The following is a 17,835-nucleotide window of genomic DNA, read 5'->3' as shown; positions in this document are numbered from 1 at the left end:
TAAACTGATATGGCGACTAAAGTATGATTTGACCAAAAAATAAACATTAGATATGTTACTTAAAATTTTTTGAAAGTTCATGTACATTTTAGCACGACCATATAAATCGGGTATAAAATGAACATATCGCGATACGTTAGGTACGAAATAGCTGTTTTCCCGAGAATTTACGTATAAATTTCATTTCTTCATTTTACAGTTTAATATATTTGTTGGATGGAAATATCTGAAATTTTATAAAACTAATACTTTGACTGAAACAAGAAAGAATATTTTTTTAAAAAAGGAAAATACTTAAAGCTAGCTAGAATAAAGACCAAAAAAATATGACTAATGTCGAGAATGAAGACCAAAAATATAATTAATGCATTTATCCAAAATGAAATTTCTAAAATGTCTGCTCCTCCTCCATTCTTCTCCTCAGTCTTCTCTTTTCTCAGAGGCTGCTAAAACCAAAATCAAAGAGCCACGAGAGAGAGAGAGAAGAGTTTCTCCTCGTGTCCAACTAATAATCATTTCGTGTCTCCAGGGATCACACTTGATGAAAGGATACAACGTATTCACCTGAAATTCAGAAAACCCATTTTGATAAAACTGAGAAAAAGAAGCGTGTAAGAGAGAGAGACATAGAGATGACCGAAAACGACGTCATTACAGGAGGAGGAGGCTGTACTGTTGTTGTTGGCGTGAAGTTGGATGCGTCGAGCAGCGAGCTGCTGGATTGGGCTTTGGTTAAGGTTGCTGAACCGGGTGATACCGTCATCGCTCTTCACATTCTCACCAATGGTACTTTTTGTGTCTTTTAAGACTTAAAGCTTCGATTTTTGGAAATGGGTTTCTTATGTTTCTGAATTTGGATTTTATGTAGAGATCACCGATCAAGCAGGCAACTCTTCGTTTCTCTCCCTTGTTAAAACTCTCGACTCTGTTCGTGAAGTCTATGAAGGTCTCTGCAAATTAAAACAGGTAATAATAATATACAAAAAAGCTGACAACTTTTGCTTCCTTCATGAGTCATCAGTTTCTAAAGAGATTCCTTTTTTAATAGGTTGAGTTGAAGCTGAAGCTATGCCGGGGCTCTTCTTCTCGAAAGGTTCTAGTCAGAGAAGCAAAACTGTGTAATGCATCCAAAGTTGTGGTTGGAGTTTCCAAAAGCTACCATACAATTCATTCTTCTGTCTCAGTGGCTAAGTACTTAGCCAGGAAACTAGCAAAAGACTGCTGGGTTATGGCTGTTGACAACGGGAAAGTCATGTTTCAGAAAGATGGTTCCCCATTGACCGTTCACCAATCTAAAGGTTTGGCCTTTTTTTCTCTTTTGAGTTTCTAAATTTTGTTTGCGTAGAGTAGTGTTTGAAACTCTCTCCTTTCTTGGGCTTGGTTTGTCATAGGGAAAAGCAACGCTCGTAGGAACACTTTGTCTAGCTTCTTTCAGATGCCTGTCACATTGCAAAAGAATACAAAAGTAGTTAACAACTCGGAGGAGGGAGGGGAAGAGGAAGAAGCAGAGGAGGATCGTTCCAGTGGACATAGTCTACGGCAGGCTTTAGTGTCTTCCTGCCTTAGGAATCGCTCTGTTTGTGGAAATGTATCTGGATCGTCCTGTTATGATGTTGATCAAGAAGAAAACGCTGATGATTTCGACAAGTCAATGGCCTCTGAGCCGGGAAAAGCTCCGGAAGATTTGACCAGATTCATCAATCTGCTGGTAAAGGAGATTCCCGAGTTTAGACCAGGCTGGCCTTTGCTTTGTCGTGTACCTTCTTCAGATGTGTTAGTTAATGTTCCAAGAAGCTCTTCGTACAGAAAAATACCAGTTGCTCAGTGGGTGCTGAAGCTGCCTTCTAGGACCAACTCTGCTGTTGGGAGTTCAGACACTACGCAGATTGGTTTTGATTTTTCTGAATCTGAAGATGATAATAATAAGTTGTCTAGCTTGAACGCTGAAGGTCCAGCAATTGTTCCTGATGGTAATGATTCTGTGATCGTGAAATGTTCTCCTGATAATAGTCCAGAGGAATTAGAGGGGCTTCATGAGAGGGTCTCCACATCTTGCCAGTCCTTTAAGTACAATGAGCTTGTGTCAGTGACATCCAACTTTTGTCCTGGTTTGTTCCTCTTCTCTCATATGAGCTACAAAAAGTCATTTTAAGACTGTTGTAATATATGATTTTGTCTAATTAAGAAAAGCAATGTCATTTCAGATAATTTCATCGGAAAAGGAGGAAGCAGCAAGGTGTATAGAGGTCATCTGCCTAATGGAAGAGAGGTTGCAGTGAAAATTCTCAAGCAAACCAAAGGCGTCTTGAATGATTTTGTGGCAGAGATTGAAATCATTACAGCCTTAAACCATAAGAACGTTATTTCCCTCTTAGGTTACTGCTTTGAAAACAGTAGTCTCTTACTTGTATACAATTATCTCTCAAGAGGAAGCCTTGAAGAGAATCTTCACGGTAAAGACTCTGATCTTTTGTATCCACTTTCAGATTTTCTTAATGTTTGTGGTTCTCTAACATTGCAATGGTTTGAAATTAGGCAACAAGAGAGTTTCGGTTGCGTTTGGTTGGAACGAGAGATATAAGGTGGCTGTGGGAATAGCTGAGGCGTTGGACTATTTGCATAACAGTGCTCCACAAGCCGTCATTCACAGAGATGTTAAGTCATCAAACATATTGTTATCTGATGACTTTGAGCCACAAGTAAGTTTTTTTTTCAGTTTGCATAAAAAGTAGAGATGCTAAAACAAAGGAGGTCTTGTTTCACAGCTTTCTGATTTTGGGCTTGCAAAGTGGGCGTCGGCATCTACAACGCAGACAATCTGGTCCGATGTCTCAGGCACCTTTGGGTGAGAAACAAGAAAAAAAAAAAAATTTCTGTTGAAGTTTTGATGAAATTTGTTTTAAGAGATGACAAACTTGAAACTGTTATGCGCTTCTTGGTGCAGGTACTTAGCTCCAGAGTACTTTATGTATGGTAAGATGAACGATAAGATAGATGTATATGCATATGGTGTTGTACTCCTCGAGCTTCTTTCTGGAAGAAAACCGATAAATAGTGAATCTCCAAAGGCTCGAGAGAGTCTTGTTATGTGGGTATGTGGATACTCCTCGAGCTTCTTTCTGTAGCTTTCTATGCTATTGCTAGTTAATAGATATGCATCTACACGTGCAGGCCAAACCAATTCTGGATGATAGAGACTATTCGCAGTTACTGGACCCGAGTTTGTTAGATGACAACGATGGTGACCAGATGGAGAGGATGGCGTTAGCGGCCACTCTTTGTATAAGACATAATCCTCAATCTAGGCCAGATATGGGAATGGTGAGTCAATTTTTGTATCCTCTTAACTCATTGACAAGTATCATCATCTAGACCTTGTTGACAAGATATGTGTTGTGACAATGCAGGTATTAAATCTTCTTAAAGGTGACATGGAGAAGCTGAAGTGGGCAAAGGAAGAAGTTAGTATTGGTTTAGAGGATTCAAAGCTACTCAAAGACGAGAAACTGGATAGGTCAAATCTACAGTCACATCTAAACCTAGCGTTCCTTGACATGGAAGACGACGCACACTCTATGGTAAGCATGGATCAAGGCATCTCCGTGGAGGATTATCTTAAAGGCAGGGAAAGCCGCTCATCAAGCTTCAACTGAGCTTGTTCTACTGATAATTAACAACAAAAGCACAATGGCAAAACTTTCCAAGCTGAAGATGGTCAAGACTCTCTCTTGCATGTGACTCGCAAGGTACCAGTGTGAGTGTAGCGTATATAGTGAAAGAAAAGGTGTTTCTTTTCATTTGGATAGGGCGGTGGATGTGTTGTGGTGTGGGTTCTACTGCCCCTCCTCCCTCCCTTGGTTTAGAGTTATAAAATGCAGCTTTTAATTGTAATGCGGGTATATGTTTTACAACTTTTGCCTTTGTTGGGTGGGGCCAAAATAGACATGCAATATGTGCATTCCTTGATCCTAATGGATCAAAGTGAATTTTCTTTGTCATGTATTTGCTCATACCTGTCACTATCTAACATTATCTTGTTGAAATGCATTATTTCATTAATAGGTGCCTATCACAATCCTAAAGATTATCTTAACTTATCTCAACTCTGAAAGACAAAACCCACATGTGTGGCACTGAGTCTCGATCAAGGTTCTGCAGTAATAGATGACACAAGTATCTTGGGCCCAAAATAAATATAGTCCAAGGCCCAATAAGTTAGAAAAGGAATTGTAACCGCCACGACTCGGGGGAAGAAAAGTCGTTTGTCGTACTATTCAATTTCCGGCGTTATCTATCGTGATTGCTTGCGTTCGCGATTTAAGCAGAGAAAGCAAAGAAGAAGACGATGACGCGGTTTTAAAAGATCTGCAAACTTTTCTCGCGCAAAATCAGCAATGGATTCATCTCATTACAAACCGAGTTATACCCAATGGAATTCTCCTTACTCTCCTCATCATCCTCCTGCTCCTCTCCTTCCGCCGCCGCCGCCTCCTCCTCCTCCTCGCCAATCTCATCCCGATAGCCCTAATTTCTATGTTCCATCAAGTCATAACGGTGGGCAACGTCAGGATTACCATCACTACTCTCATCGCCAAGATCTTCCTCCCAATCCGGCAGTTGATTATCCGTCTTCCTACTATCCTCACCATCCGCCGCCGCCTCATCAACATCATCCGCCGCAACAGCATCAACCATACATCCCTCAGCAAGTTAGCTATGAGTCTCAAAGGGCTTCGCAGCCTTCGTCGTCAACTATCCCATTCACGGAATCTCGAGATGTCTCTCAGTCTCCCTGGGTTGATTCATGGACAGACGCTGGTCCGGGGCGAATGGATACTGGTGGAAGCCGATTGGATCCGAGTCCGAGCCGTGACTATCGGTATGACTACAGCCGCTCGTCGAGGGATTCATCTGGTGTTATCAGCATCAACCGTGGTTTAGATGGTAGTTCTAGGTCTAGAGATGAGTTTCGTAATACTGGGTATGTGAGAAAAGAATCTAGAATAGAAGGGAGTTATCAAGACCGTGGTCAGTTAAATGCAGAGTCTGATTGGTGTTTTAGGGGTCTAGGTCAAGGTAATAGGAGTCTAGCTTCTCGTGTTGGTTATGGTACTGATCGATATGGTGTTTCAGTGAGTCGTGATATGGGTAGGTCTTCTGCAAGTGATGAAGGGACTAGAAACCAGAGGTGGGATGAAGGGAGGATTCTCTATCCCCGGAAAAAGGATGACTACTATCATTCCGAGACTGAACAATATTTTGATCGTGGAAGGAGAGAGGAGAGCAGTGAACTGAATCGAACTCCCAGGAAACAAATGCAGAAGAAGAGTGCTCTGCTTAGGCTTGAAACTCCAAGAAACCATCAGAAGGGTAGAGAGAATGGTCGGAATCATAGTAACTATAATGGGAAAAGATTTAACTCGAACTTGTTTAGGGGTAAAGAACATTTGGGTCGTTCTGATCGTGGATTGGTGGAGAAGCAAAGGGAGAGAACTCCAGTGGATCTTGATGTTTCATTTGAATCGAATCTTCTTGTAGCTAAGCCCATAGCATCACCTGCCAGTGCAGGCATCCACCCAAGCCGGTCTATGACACCTCGGTCTTTTAAAGCTAGAAGAGCATTGGTACCTGATAAAAGTGAGAACCCTTCTGTAACTGAAGGAAATGGAAAGTTGAGATTACAATTTTCAGATGAGGCTTCGGTTTCTGAAGGCTCCAGACCATCTAAAAGGCAAAATATTTCATCTGAAATTGAAAAGAAACCTGATAATTACTTAACCCCGTCTTCCAGTGATGCTGGGGGTATGAACAAGGTCAGCTTTGTTGACGGTGTCGTTCAGGATTGCGAAGTTAAAATCACTGATGGAGGTCCTGAAGCGTTAACTCGTGATAGTGAAGCAAAAGTTCGTAGTACTCTACATGCTGCAGAAAAGATCTCTAATTTTTGTGAGGCTTTGAAAGAGGCCAAGGATGACTCTAAACGTGATAGCAATATGGAGGCTTGCTCCATTAAAGAAGATTTTATTGAAGGAGACAAAAGTATACTGAAGTCTCAAGATGTGCTGGACAGAACTGGTTGTAATACTGGTGAGGCTCTTCCGCTGAAGGTCATGGAGATGGAAGACATTGTGAAGGCGAGTACCAATAGGTCTCCTACTAAATTACTTGTACCATTGTCAACAGCCGCTGATATCTCTGAGTATTCTGAAGCAGTAATTGGTTTTTCTCGTAAGTCCATGTGTAGTGTTGAGTCTCATCCTTGCGAAGATGTGGATATGGATTGTTCACCATCAAGGAATGTACCAACAGAGGAGGTAAATACAGGGTTTGAAGAAAGTGCATTCATTGGCTCATCAGTTAGATCTTTAGGTTATGTGGATAAAGATTTGGAAAAGTCATCTCGAGACGCATCCATCTATTTTAATAGAGAAGACCCTGGTGATCAGGCGACGGGGAAGTTAGGTATTGGTAGTATTGAAGATGGCAGCAATGGGATCAATAAGAATGTAGATTCCTTGTGTCCTGAAAATAACTGCCGTTGGGGTCTAGTTTCCTCTGCCTCTCTGGAAATTCCTAGTGTTTCAACGGAGCTTGCTAATGCAAATAATAATATTTCAGGGGATCTTGCTAATGCTCACAGTTTTACCATTGGTACATGTACCAATACCAATACCATAGTCGACTTACCTGATATGAGCGGAAGTAAAAATCCTACTCATTGTGAAAACACGGTCAACCCATCAGTTGTGAATGGTAGCAGAAAAATTTTTGTGGAAACTACGCCTCTCAGTAGTGTTGCAGAAATGGCTGATAATCTGAACAGTGATGAAGGTAAAAAAGCCTGTGTAAAAGGTACTTCTTCATCTCTTTCAGAGGTTGATGTAAAGGGATCATTAATTGTGTTGCCTGTTGAGAGAACTGAAGGCTATCCACGCAGTGATGAATCAGATTTAGCTATGGCAGTGTGTATGGAAAATGTAAGTGCCGAGAGACTTGCGCCTGATGAAGACCTTAATTTAGCATCTCATCATCCTGCCGAGATTCCTTCTGTAGATCAGTTAAGTGGTTCAAATAATAGAAGTTTGAAAGCTTGTTTACCGGAGCCAAATGTTTCTCTGAACAAAGATATTACTGATGGTTTAAGCGTGGGGCTTGTTCAGCGCGACGTCAGCCAAAATGATTCCACTTTTTATGGTAATTTACCTTGCTCGCCTGCATTGGTAATTGAAACAAACATTGCAGTTGGAATTAATGGCATGTCTGCTAATGAATCTGTTACTAATGCTGAATCTGGTCCCCACGAAAGTCAACCATGCTCAACTGTAAGCAAGTTCTTACCTGAAGATCGTCGGGGATGTGGATCATCTGGTGCATTTGGTTCTGTCTGGAATCTCGCTGTGAAGAAAAATCTGGAAGAGGATCCTTCAAGGGTTAGTGCTTGCTTAGTATCCGATATTTCTCCCTTGATGGCAATGAATGAGCAGATACAAAACAAAGAATCTATTCAAACTAACTACAGTGAATCTCAAGGTGGCATCATGCATGAGGAAAATAATTTTGCTGAGAACATTGCTATAGATACTCAAGAAGAGAAGAAAACAAACCCTTCTGGTGGAAATTCGAAGTGCAGAACTCTGGAAACTGATATTGTTGTTGTTACTGGGAATTCAGTGTTGTCATGTAATTCTTTATCTAGCTCACCGGGGCAGAGCTTCGGGCAGATACCGAGTGAAACACATGTTGCTGCTACAGTTGATGAAACTTACAAAGATAAACAGAAATCCAAGCATTCTGGTGGTACAAGTGAGTACAGAACTCAAGGAGCTGATATTGTTGCTTTTTGTGGGGATTCAGTTCCATCTGATTCTCTATCCAACTCTCCAAAGCTGTACAGACAGATACAGAGTGAAACTCATGTTGTTTCTATGGCTGATGACTCTAACAACTATAAAGAGAAAGCAAAGCCATCCGGTGAAACCTCTAAGTACAGAACTCCGGAAGCTGATGTAACATCTGATGTTGGCGGTCAAGAGAAATACTCACAGAACAGTATTAAGACTGATATATTTAATGGTGAAGCATTGTCAGCTGATCGAAAAGTTTCTGGAACTGAAATTCTTGGTGATTCAGGAGTTCATCTGTCATCACGTGCAGATGTTAAATTTGCATTGACCCATGTTAACGATCATGCAAAATCTGTGCCAGATCAGGATCCCCAGAATAAGACATCTTTGAGCTCTAGGTGTGAATTAGAAAAGAGGAAAAAGAAATCCAGTTACTCTACTCAGAAAAGTTATCCCTGTTCCCTGCCTTTTGTGTCTGACACTAAGAAAAATGCTAACCCTCCCAATAAGCATCACACTTGGCATCGAAAGCCTAGTCCTGCTGCCTCTTCTTTTGTTGCTGCCAAGCCTTTATCGTCTACTTTTTCTACACAACAGAAGGTTCCCGTAGTGACTGCCCAATCTAGTAATAGTTATGTACGTAAAGGGAATAGCCTTCTTCGAAAACCCTCGGATTCTCCTGGTGTTACCCTTGGACTGCCTTTATCTGCTATCCAGTTAAACCGTATAGAAAACAAAAGCACAGGATCTGCCAGTAGTGTTGATGTAGGTAACGCTTCTTTTCTTGTTAAAGCAGGAGAAATACCCACTCTTGTGAAGCAGTCAAAGCCTCCCTCAGACAGCAGCACCTCCAAAGTATCAAATGCCATTGGTGCTCCTTCAGGAAAACGCGCATTATCTTACAGCATGGATCACCCCACAACTTATTTACCTGAGTCTATCATGGATTCTGCTACATCTGGGGAAGCTAGTGCTCCGCACTCTGGTGGAGATACATCTAAGACATCTGACACACCAATCCAGACAGATTATGCCTCAGATTGCCAGCAGAAGAAAATTCCTCCTAAATTGGATTCTTCAGAGTTGAAGAGAACGGTATATGTTAAAAGGAAGGCAAATCAGTTGGTTGCAGCTTCAGATATTCATAGTACAAGTAGGAGCCAGATTCCTACCTCTGATGGCTACTTCAAGCGAAATAAAAATCAGCTAGTAAGGACTTCCGAGAGCCGTGTCAATTACTCACCTGATGATGCATTAGATTCACGAGCATCTGCAACCATGGTTTCGGAAAGAAGATCTTCTAGCTCAGCATTCTCCGACTCTGGTATGTAAAGAAATAAATATCTGTTAGCGCTCTTTGAGCATCTATCAGGACTGTTTTCATATTGATTCTGATACGCATGTTTCTTAGGAGATCTTGAACAGTGGATGGTTTTTTCCTGGAGAAGGAATAATTGGTTTCATTTCCCGTATTCCTTTTCTTTTTCCAGGGATAAACATTCCATGGTCTAGGATTTCTTACGAACAGGCGTATTAGATTCTGTTTTTCATATTGCATATGTTTTTGCGGTTTTGCACTCATAACCAGATGCGAGAATTGAAGTAACTGGTCCTCTCTTTTTTTTATTTGCAGCTGTCACGAGACCATATAAGCGGTCAAAATTTTCTCTGGTTTGGTTGCAAGATGATCCACAGTCAGGGTTGCCCTCAAGTCACATGCGCTATCGGAGGATCTTGCCGCAACTTGTTCCTTGGAAAAGAGTGACATACTGGAGAAGATTAATGAATTCAGTCTCCGCTTTGCGAAATGGTTCTTTTCCCAACACCAGGTATCTAGCATCTAATGTACTCATGTTCCTTGAGCTGCAACGCTTTTTTTGGTGCTTGCAAACTTGATGACAGGGAGTTCTAATCTTCAGCCAAAAGTTGTCAACGATGAGGAAGAGACATACTGTATACACAAGATCAACTAACGGGTATTCACTTAGAAAATCCAAGGTCCTAAGTATTGGTGGGTCGCATTTAAAATGGTCCAAGTCCATTGAGAGAGACTCGAGAAAAGCTAATGAGGTTAGTTTCTTCACTGAAGTGTCTCTGGCCTGTCTGGAAGAATCACCTTTTTAGCACAATCGAAAAAGTGGTGTATACAACTTTTTTTTCCTCTGTTTGTACAGGAAGCCACTTTGGCTGTGGCTGCATTTTCAAAGAAAGAAAATGAAAAGCATTCTGGACAAAGTAGTACTAGGAAGGCAAGCAGAAACCATTTGACACGTAAGTTGGTTGGTTCACGATATGGCCAGTTATTTGGACGAACTATTCTTTTTAGAGGCCTCCTGGCCAGTTCGTATAAAACTTCGCCTCCATTTATCTTGGGTCTATTTTCTTGCTGTTTCTTGAGCCTCTATTTCAGCAAACCTCAAGGTTTTTTTTCTTATCGACTTCTGTTCTTCAGGGGAGCGCATTTTCAGGTTTGGTTCCCTTCGCTATAAAATGGACCCTTCAAGGCGAACTCTTCAGAGAATATCTGGTAAGATATCCTAAAGTTAAATACTCATAAACACTATAGTTTGATATTGTAGATGAGCATATAGGATTTAGAGAAACTCTGTGTGATTAGAAAAGAGAAACCTCGAGCAGGGACAGAAAAGTCAGCGTTAGTGATCCGTTACCTTGAGCTTCTTATTCTGTAGTATATGGATGATCCGATCATACATACACACACATGTATTAGCTCTTATTCACTCCATCTAGGTGGTTGATGAGTCTCAACCAAGGTTTTGATCGGAGGAACTCACTAGGCTTGGAACTGTTAGTTTTTCATTAGTTGCACGAGAGTCTTGACCTCATGTATCACTCTGCTGAGTTAAGAAATGATTTTTGTTAGATGTTTATTCACCGTGCTCTGGACCTACTGAAAATGGAAAAGCCGCAAAAAGACCGTTCATCCCAAAGAGATTGGTCATAGGCCATGAAGAGTATGTAATTCTTGATTCAAATATGTCTAATTGTACTCCACTTTCTGGAGCCTCAATCTAACATTTGAACTCAATTTTGCAGATATGTACGTGTTGGGAATGGTAACCAGCTTGTCAGAGATCCAAAGAAACGAACCCGTGCGTTGGCAAATGAGAAGGTCAGATGGAGCCTGCATAATGTTCGGTTGCGGTTGGCTAAGAAGAAGAAGAAGTACTGCCAGTTCTTCACAAGATTCGGGAAATGCAACAAAGATGACGGAAAATGTCCCTATGTTCATGACCCCTCGAAAATTGCAGTTTGCACCAAATTTTTGAATGGATTGTGTGCCAATGAAAATTGCAAATTGACTCACAAGGTCGTCCTAGTAAGTCATTGCTGCAGAAAATTTCTTCACAGAAATCTCTAACTGCTTGACTTATTTCTTCCACAGGTCATTCCAGAAAGGATGCCCGATTGTTCTTATTTTCTGCAAGGTAAGAATGTCCCCACTGAACTAAGATCCTATCGTAGGTACACACAGTACTAATACCTATAATGCAGGGCTATGCAACAATGAGGCGTGTCCATACAGGCATGTGCATGTCAACCCCAGTGCTGCTATATGTGATGGGTTTTTAAAGGGATACTGTTCAGACGGAGACGAGGTAAGGATTCAACTTAAAATTCATTGCACGGTTTACAAGCATATACTCGTTTCTTATGCACTACTAGTGAATCTTTTAGCGATCCTCGTTATAATACAAGTCTCTGAGGAATTAAAATAGCATATTAAGGAGTATAAGGAAAAGAGAGATCCCTCTCTGGCTTTATTTTACTTATCCCTTTGAATTCCACTCACAAACACTTGATTAAGTTATGATTGCGAATTGTTGTCTCTACATAATGGTAACAGTGTCGGAAGAAGCATTCCTACACCTGCCCAGATTTCGAAGCAACTGGATCATGCTCTCAAGGATCGAAATGCAAGCTCCACCACCCCAAGAACCAAGGCAAAGGAAGAAAGAGGAAAAGACCAAGCGAACCATCAGAGAAAAATGCCCGTGGGCGTTACTTTGGCTCACTTCAGAAACTCTTTTCCGAGTCTGAGCCAATGGTAGTGGATAGACATCCCACTGAGAGTGAAGATTTTGGAACAGAAGGCATCGAGTTTATATCACTTGGCGCTACTGAGGAAGAAGCCGGTGATAACAATGATCAAGCCACCGAGCAATCTATCTCCAGTGAGAGTGAAGAACCTGCTTCAATATACGAGCTAATCAGACCAGTAGCTTTGATGCGGTAAGAAGAAACAGGTATCAGTTTTTGTTTGGTCGAGTACAAAGGTAAGCTTTCTCTGCTAGAAAGACAAACTACACGGTCTTCTGATACGTTTGTTTGTATTTTAGTTAGTTAGCTTTTGTTCTCTTCTAGATATACTCTACTACTTCATACAGAGAAGAATTGTACATATGTTTTTGTAAAACTGAACCAAAAATTTGAATACATTTGTTTTTTGGTGGTCTCTCTTTTTGTTGTTTATAAGTTCGCTTGAAACTTTTACTTACATTTTAATATCTGAAGTCGAAGTTGCATCCAATAAACAGGGGGAGAGTACAGAAACTTGAGATATGAACTAGTACTACTACTACTACTTCACAATGATTCAAGTTAATTTTACACAATAAAAGCAAAGCCTAATCGAGATTATGACATTTAAAACAAGGGTCTCGCATGTCTCGCATGGAACTGGAAGTGGAGTCGGTTTTATGCAGTTGAAGAGCTGGTACTCTTGTCTTTGTCAGTAACATGTGATCTTCGAACATTCATGGTCGAGCCATGGTTTGAATGCATCATGGCGAGCAACTTTCTGAGATAACAAAAACATCCTAACAATTAAATCCCTTGTATGGTGATGTTCACATACAAAAGCATCTTTATTCTTTATAACGTGATTCAAATAACAGATAAACAGGTCACACATATACCGTTAAATAAAAGATGAAGCCACGCAACAGGTTCAGAGCTCTATGGCGATTCTCTCCATATAAAGCTTTCTCGAACATCCTTTTGAACTCTGTGAACAAAACTAAAGATGAACTAAAGAACACATAGCAAAATCTTTGAAATTGAAAGCACGCAGAAGGTATCCTTTTTGATTCAGCACTATCAGCTTATCCATATTGTTTCTAGAAGCAAAGCATAAATTTCCAAGAAGATATGATATGGTATACAGCAAACCTGGATACTGATCAAGATATGAAGGTTTCTTTTGATTCGTTGTGTAAGTAAAATCCCTTCCATCTAACAGTTCCTTGGATTTGATCAACCATCTACACAGCGATGCTTCATGCTCAAGCTCTTTGAACTCATTTTCACTGTATGGTTGTTTGAGAACATTCATAATCTCCTTCCTAAACCAAGAATTGCATTGGTCACCCTCATCATCGCTCTCTTCCTCCAAATCCTTATTACAGACCAACAAAAGATTCAAAAAAATGAAAGAAGGTTTTATTTGAGGCAAAAGCGAAGATGAATGAAGGTAATATACTTACAACCACTTTATAACTTTTTGACGGCACAAACGGAGAATCTTCTTCATCAACAAACGGACGATCACCAACCTCAATACTGTCGGAATCAGACAGTGACATTACATCTTCCTCACACTTCACTCGTACCTCCTTCTCAGGATTACTACTTGAGCTCTTCCGCTTCTCCACTAACGATGTCAGATAAGATCTGTAATGCTGATCAGGTACCATCTCTGCTTCCCTAATCTCCTTCTCGCGAGCTTCAACATTGTGCTGCGAGCTTCTCCTCGCATGACTTGTTGCGTCAACACTCTTATCATTCACAGGACTCTCTCTTCTCTTCAACACAAACTCCTTTGTCTTCTTTTCACTTGCTTGGACACGATTAGGAGTCCTTGACACAACAACATTCTTCTTGGTGGCACGACCACCAGTGTTCTGATCTTCTCTGCTCTTGTGCTTATCTTTAAACTCGCGTTTGTCGTATCCTCCGTTATCTACTTCATACCTGATACACCTCAGTGGATTATCTATCAGATATGAGTTTCCATCGTCCATGAGACTATCAAACAACTTCAGATACTGATCATCAATTTTGTTGTCGCAATCATCATCATCACTAGCACCAGCGGCAGAAGAAAAGGTCATTTGCATGTTGGAGGGATTAGCTTCTTCAGACTCTGATGAAACATCAATATCCATCATACAGTCATTCATTTCACCACAAAGAACATCTTCATCGTCATCACTGTCTAAGTCAATCACAATAGGCTCCTTCTTCACAGGCCTCATCTTCAGGTTTCTCATCTTAAAATCTCAAACACAATCAGATTCCTTAAAATTGACATATATTAACTAAAACTTCATGTCACAGTCCTGTAAACAAACATTGAAGATATATACTTAATGACCACACAAACTCAATAGCTATTTGGGACTTCTGCATCTATAAACAGATCACTTACATTGCCATCTCCAGAAATCTCTCAACAGTTGAATCAAAGGAGGAGAGAAAGAACTATTTCACACTAAAACTTTAGTGGCTAGAAAAAGCAATTCACTGATCTCATCGTAGATCTCGCCATGGCTCCCACTGGACTCCAAGTGTCAAAATCAGTGAGGTAGATAGTCAGTAGTTAAAGCGCCAACTCGAGAAGAGAGCGTTTCCGCTTTTGTCGTTTCTCAATTACTACACAACCTTTAATGTTTTCGTGTTGGGCCGAAATAAAGGAGAAGGCCTAAATATCTTAAATGGGCTCAGATTCTGTCCTTCACGGTCTCTCTGTATAAAACAACTTAGGATTTCCTCTCATAAAATGAAACATTATCTGATTTTAAAAGTACTAGATAAATATCCGCGCAACGCTGCGGTAGAGCAGTTCTTTAAATAAAATAATACCCAAAATGTTTATTTTTTGTAATGTAACTAATGATTTCATGTTAATTTTCTTTACTAATACCTTAAATTTCTATTTCGTAAATATATTCTGTGATTTTTTTGTTAGATTTGCTACTTTTTCACTTGCCATATAATTTCCTCTAAATATATATACATAAAATGGATCAAGATATATATTCCAAAAACAGTAGTTTTGTGATTTACTTCATTTTTACGAATTTATATATTAGTATGTGATGTTTCATAGAGTTACAAATATCCTTATACTTTGGTTCTTATCAAATCAAATTTTACGGATATTTTATCTAACCCTACTTCTTTTTCTGCTTTCCTTTTTCGGGTATTCTCCGACTTTTATTTTCTTTCAACAGGACTAAAATCTTGTTATTGGGTTCTTCAGTGTAGATGATGATATTGAGTCTTTTGGTTTTATCACATGAGAACCATCGTAGTCTCCTACTCATCACTTTGACTCTCTACATCTTAGCTTTGGAGATTTTAGGAGAATTTGGTATTTGCAACATTTTCATAGTGTAAAATAACAACATAAATTAGAACAAATATGATTGAAATATATAAAACTTGAAAAATATAGTTCCTCTTGGTTTGATTTATTTTCTCTTGCAAATTGTATTTGGATTAACAAATTGTTTTACTTATAAATTGTTAACTAATTATTATGTATTGCTTTACATTTGGTCGTAATGTTTTGCTTATAATAGACAAATCATTGGAAATACGAAATGATTAGTAGTAGTAAGAGTCACCACTCCTACTAACCGACCATTTTATAGATGTATGTGGCTTGAAATCGGAAGTGAAACTACGGGCATTGAACGATCTCCCGCAAATTTATTAGTAAACGATTTGACTCGCAATTTGTTATATTACAATCTAAAACTGATGGTTAGAATCTAATATTTAATTCTTGCAAACAAAATTTATAAGCAAAAAAAGAGAGAAAGTTTTCAATGTTTTCAACCTTTGATAGTCAAGTTACTCTTCTAATCTTGTGCATGATCTTCATTTTTCTGTGTCTTGATGTCAATCATGGATATTGCAAACACTGTTGACTAGTTGGTTGTTTCTCAGACTAAAATTTGGGATGGTGGAGAAAATTCGTAAATGCATTTGCTTGTGGTCGACAAAGCAGGCTACTAACTAAATTTACGGATCTTCTTCAAATCGTCGTGTTTTTCAAATATATAATTTTCCATCTCACACTCCCGATGGCAAATTAATCAGAATGGAAATAGTCAAAGCAATTATAACCCAAGAATAAAAAGACATAAACCAAGCATTATCTTTTTATTTTTGCTAACATTAGTCGGGTATCTTTTGAGCCATTTTCCTATACTTTTTTTTATCACAATGGCTGCACGTGATTCTGAGGTCAAACCAAATGGTGAAAGTGTTAACATAAGTGAAAATAGAAACAAAGCATTCCAAAATTAATCAAACCTTAGGTGTAGATCATATATTCTTCATTAACAAAGTAGTTCAGTATATAGCTGCAATTATTAAATTATTCAATAAGTTAAACAAATCATACGTGTAGGTCATATTTTTCATGAACAAAGTAATTCGGTATAGATAGCTAGGTCTGAGACTTATTATCCGAGATCCGGATTCGATCCGAGATCCACTCCGGATCCGCTCCGAAAATAGGATATTCGGGGTGCCCGGATCCGAATCCGGATAGTAAAATCTTGGATCCATGCAAACCGAATCCGGATCCGGATATCTTAATTTTTAGGTCCGGATATCCGGATCCGGATTTTTAAAATACATTAAACTTGTAAATTTTATTAATATTTATATTTGATATATTAATATTTATACATGAATTAATCTTATAATATTATATTTTAGTTTTTACAATATTATAAACATATATAAATATATTTATATAAATTTAATTTATGTATTATATTAAAAAAAATAGTATTTTTTGTTAAAAAATTATTTTTAATTATTTTGACGGATCCGGATATCCGCGGGTAATAGAATATTGAGACGGATATCCGAAATCCGGATATCCGGAAACCACGAATCCGGATCCGGATATTAAATCCACGGATCCGGATCCGGATACCCTAAATTTCCCGGATATTCGGATCCGTCCCATGGCTATAGATAGCTGCAATTATTAAACTAATCAAAACTGACAAAGATGATCAAAGATATTCAAGAGGCAAGAGTTGTGAGTAAACTCAAACATACCACACAGGAAGTCTGATCTACTGATACAAAGAACTATCATGCACACTTTTCAAAAATAAAGAGATTGGTAAGCAACCATCCTATCATGTCATCCCGGCTCTGGAAAAGGAAAAATTATACAAATAATATATAACTGTTACGAAAGTCAAAAATAGAAGGAGGAGCCGTTTTCGTTGAAAATATAAAAGATGTGGGGCCCGCTGCACTATTTGCACAGTAAATTTCTTTTCTATATATATGATCGATTTCGATCATTTGAAAACGTATCATTCACTCTTCTCTTCCCTCTGTAATAATCTTTCTATCAGTGTTATAAATTCTACGGATATAAATTTTGCCCTTATTTAAATTCTCGCGATACAATAAAATTCCAGTTCTTTTCATAACAGTTATCAGCACGATCACTCTGCGATTCGAATTACAAATGGAAAACATCGAGAAACTCCAGTTCCCGGCCCTGAAAATAACTGGCGAAAATTACGTCGGGTGGGTCACAAACGTGAAACCATATCTGGTGATGAAAAAGATAACCGAAACAATTGTAATCGGTAACAAATCACCACCCGAACATATAGCTGAAGCGATAATCTTCCTGAAGAAGCATTTAGATGAAAGTCTAACGCACGACTATGCAAACGTCGAGGACCCAGCTGAACTGTGGCTAACTTTAAAAGAAAGGTTTGTTAACCAGAGACAAATCAACCTTCCTCACGCTCTAGAAGAGTGGAAAAATCTGAGGTTCCAAGATTTTCAAAAGGTTGAGGATTACAATTCCGCTGTCCCAGCGGATAGTTGCACTCCTGAAGTATTGTGGTAATCCTGTCTCTGAGGCAGAAATGATGAATAAAACATACATCACTTTCCACAAACAGCTTCACTTCTT

At 39.2% G+C, this 17,835-nt stretch overlaps 3 protein-coding genes across 4 annotated transcripts; 2 read left to right on the top strand and 1 right to left on the bottom strand.

The window, feature by feature from the left end:
- The first annotated feature begins 374 nt into the window (after positions 1 to 374).
- Positions 375 to 4,057, top strand: LOC106295626 (receptor like protein kinase S.2). The gene is made up of 10 exons (XM_013731579.1): positions 375 to 786; positions 869 to 966; positions 1,049 to 1,298; positions 1,392 to 2,108; positions 2,205 to 2,453; positions 2,536 to 2,699; positions 2,766 to 2,845; positions 2,945 to 3,092; positions 3,172 to 3,321; positions 3,408 to 4,057. The coding sequence occupies exons 1-10, from the start codon at positions 633 to 635 to the stop codon at positions 3,651 to 3,653; spliced, it is 2,256 nt and encodes a 751-aa protein (XP_013587033.1). The 5' UTR covers positions 375 to 632; the 3' UTR covers positions 3,654 to 4,057.
- A 238-nt stretch (positions 4,058 to 4,295) lies between these two features.
- LOC106294479 (uncharacterized protein At1g21580) lies at positions 4,296 to 12,481 on the top strand. 2 transcript variants are annotated; one of them, XM_013730038.1, is made up of 10 exons: positions 4,296 to 9,168; positions 9,478 to 9,673; positions 9,764 to 9,914; positions 10,019 to 10,115; positions 10,297 to 10,371; positions 10,729 to 10,819; positions 10,902 to 11,184; positions 11,251 to 11,293; positions 11,361 to 11,464; positions 11,713 to 12,481. In XM_013730038.1, exons 1-10 carry the CDS (start codon positions 4,395 to 4,397, stop codon positions 12,100 to 12,102), a joined length of 6,204 nt encoding a protein of 2,067 aa, XP_013585492.1. In that variant the 5' UTR covers positions 4,296 to 4,394; the 3' UTR covers positions 12,103 to 12,481. The 2 variants fall into 2 exon arrangements, with proteins under 2 accessions (XP_013585492.1, XP_013585493.1); XM_013730039.1 differs by having other exon boundaries at positions 4,297 to 9,168; positions 10,902 to 11,175.
- LOC106294480 lies at positions 12,372 to 14,500 on the bottom strand. Its single transcript, XM_013730040.1, has 5 exons — positions 14,296 to 14,500; positions 13,352 to 14,206; positions 13,038 to 13,263; positions 12,785 to 12,873; positions 12,372 to 12,666 (listed from the first exon to the last, which is right to left on the bottom strand). The coding sequence occupies exons 2-5, from the start codon at positions 14,135 to 14,137 to the stop codon at positions 12,598 to 12,600; spliced, it is 1,170 nt and encodes a 389-aa protein (XP_013585494.1). The 5' UTR covers positions 14,138 to 14,206; positions 14,296 to 14,500; the 3' UTR covers positions 12,372 to 12,597.
- Positions 14,501 to 17,835: the final 3,335 nt, after the last annotated feature.

The sequence above is a fragment of the Brassica oleracea genome, chromosome C5, assembly GCF_000695525.1.
Source record: "Brassica oleracea var. oleracea cultivar TO1000 chromosome C5, BOL, whole genome shotgun sequence".
In the NCBI taxonomy this organism is placed as follows: Eukaryota; Viridiplantae; Streptophyta; class Magnoliopsida; order Brassicales; family Brassicaceae; genus Brassica; species Brassica oleracea.
This window is presented reverse-complemented; position numbering and strand designations above follow the sequence as displayed.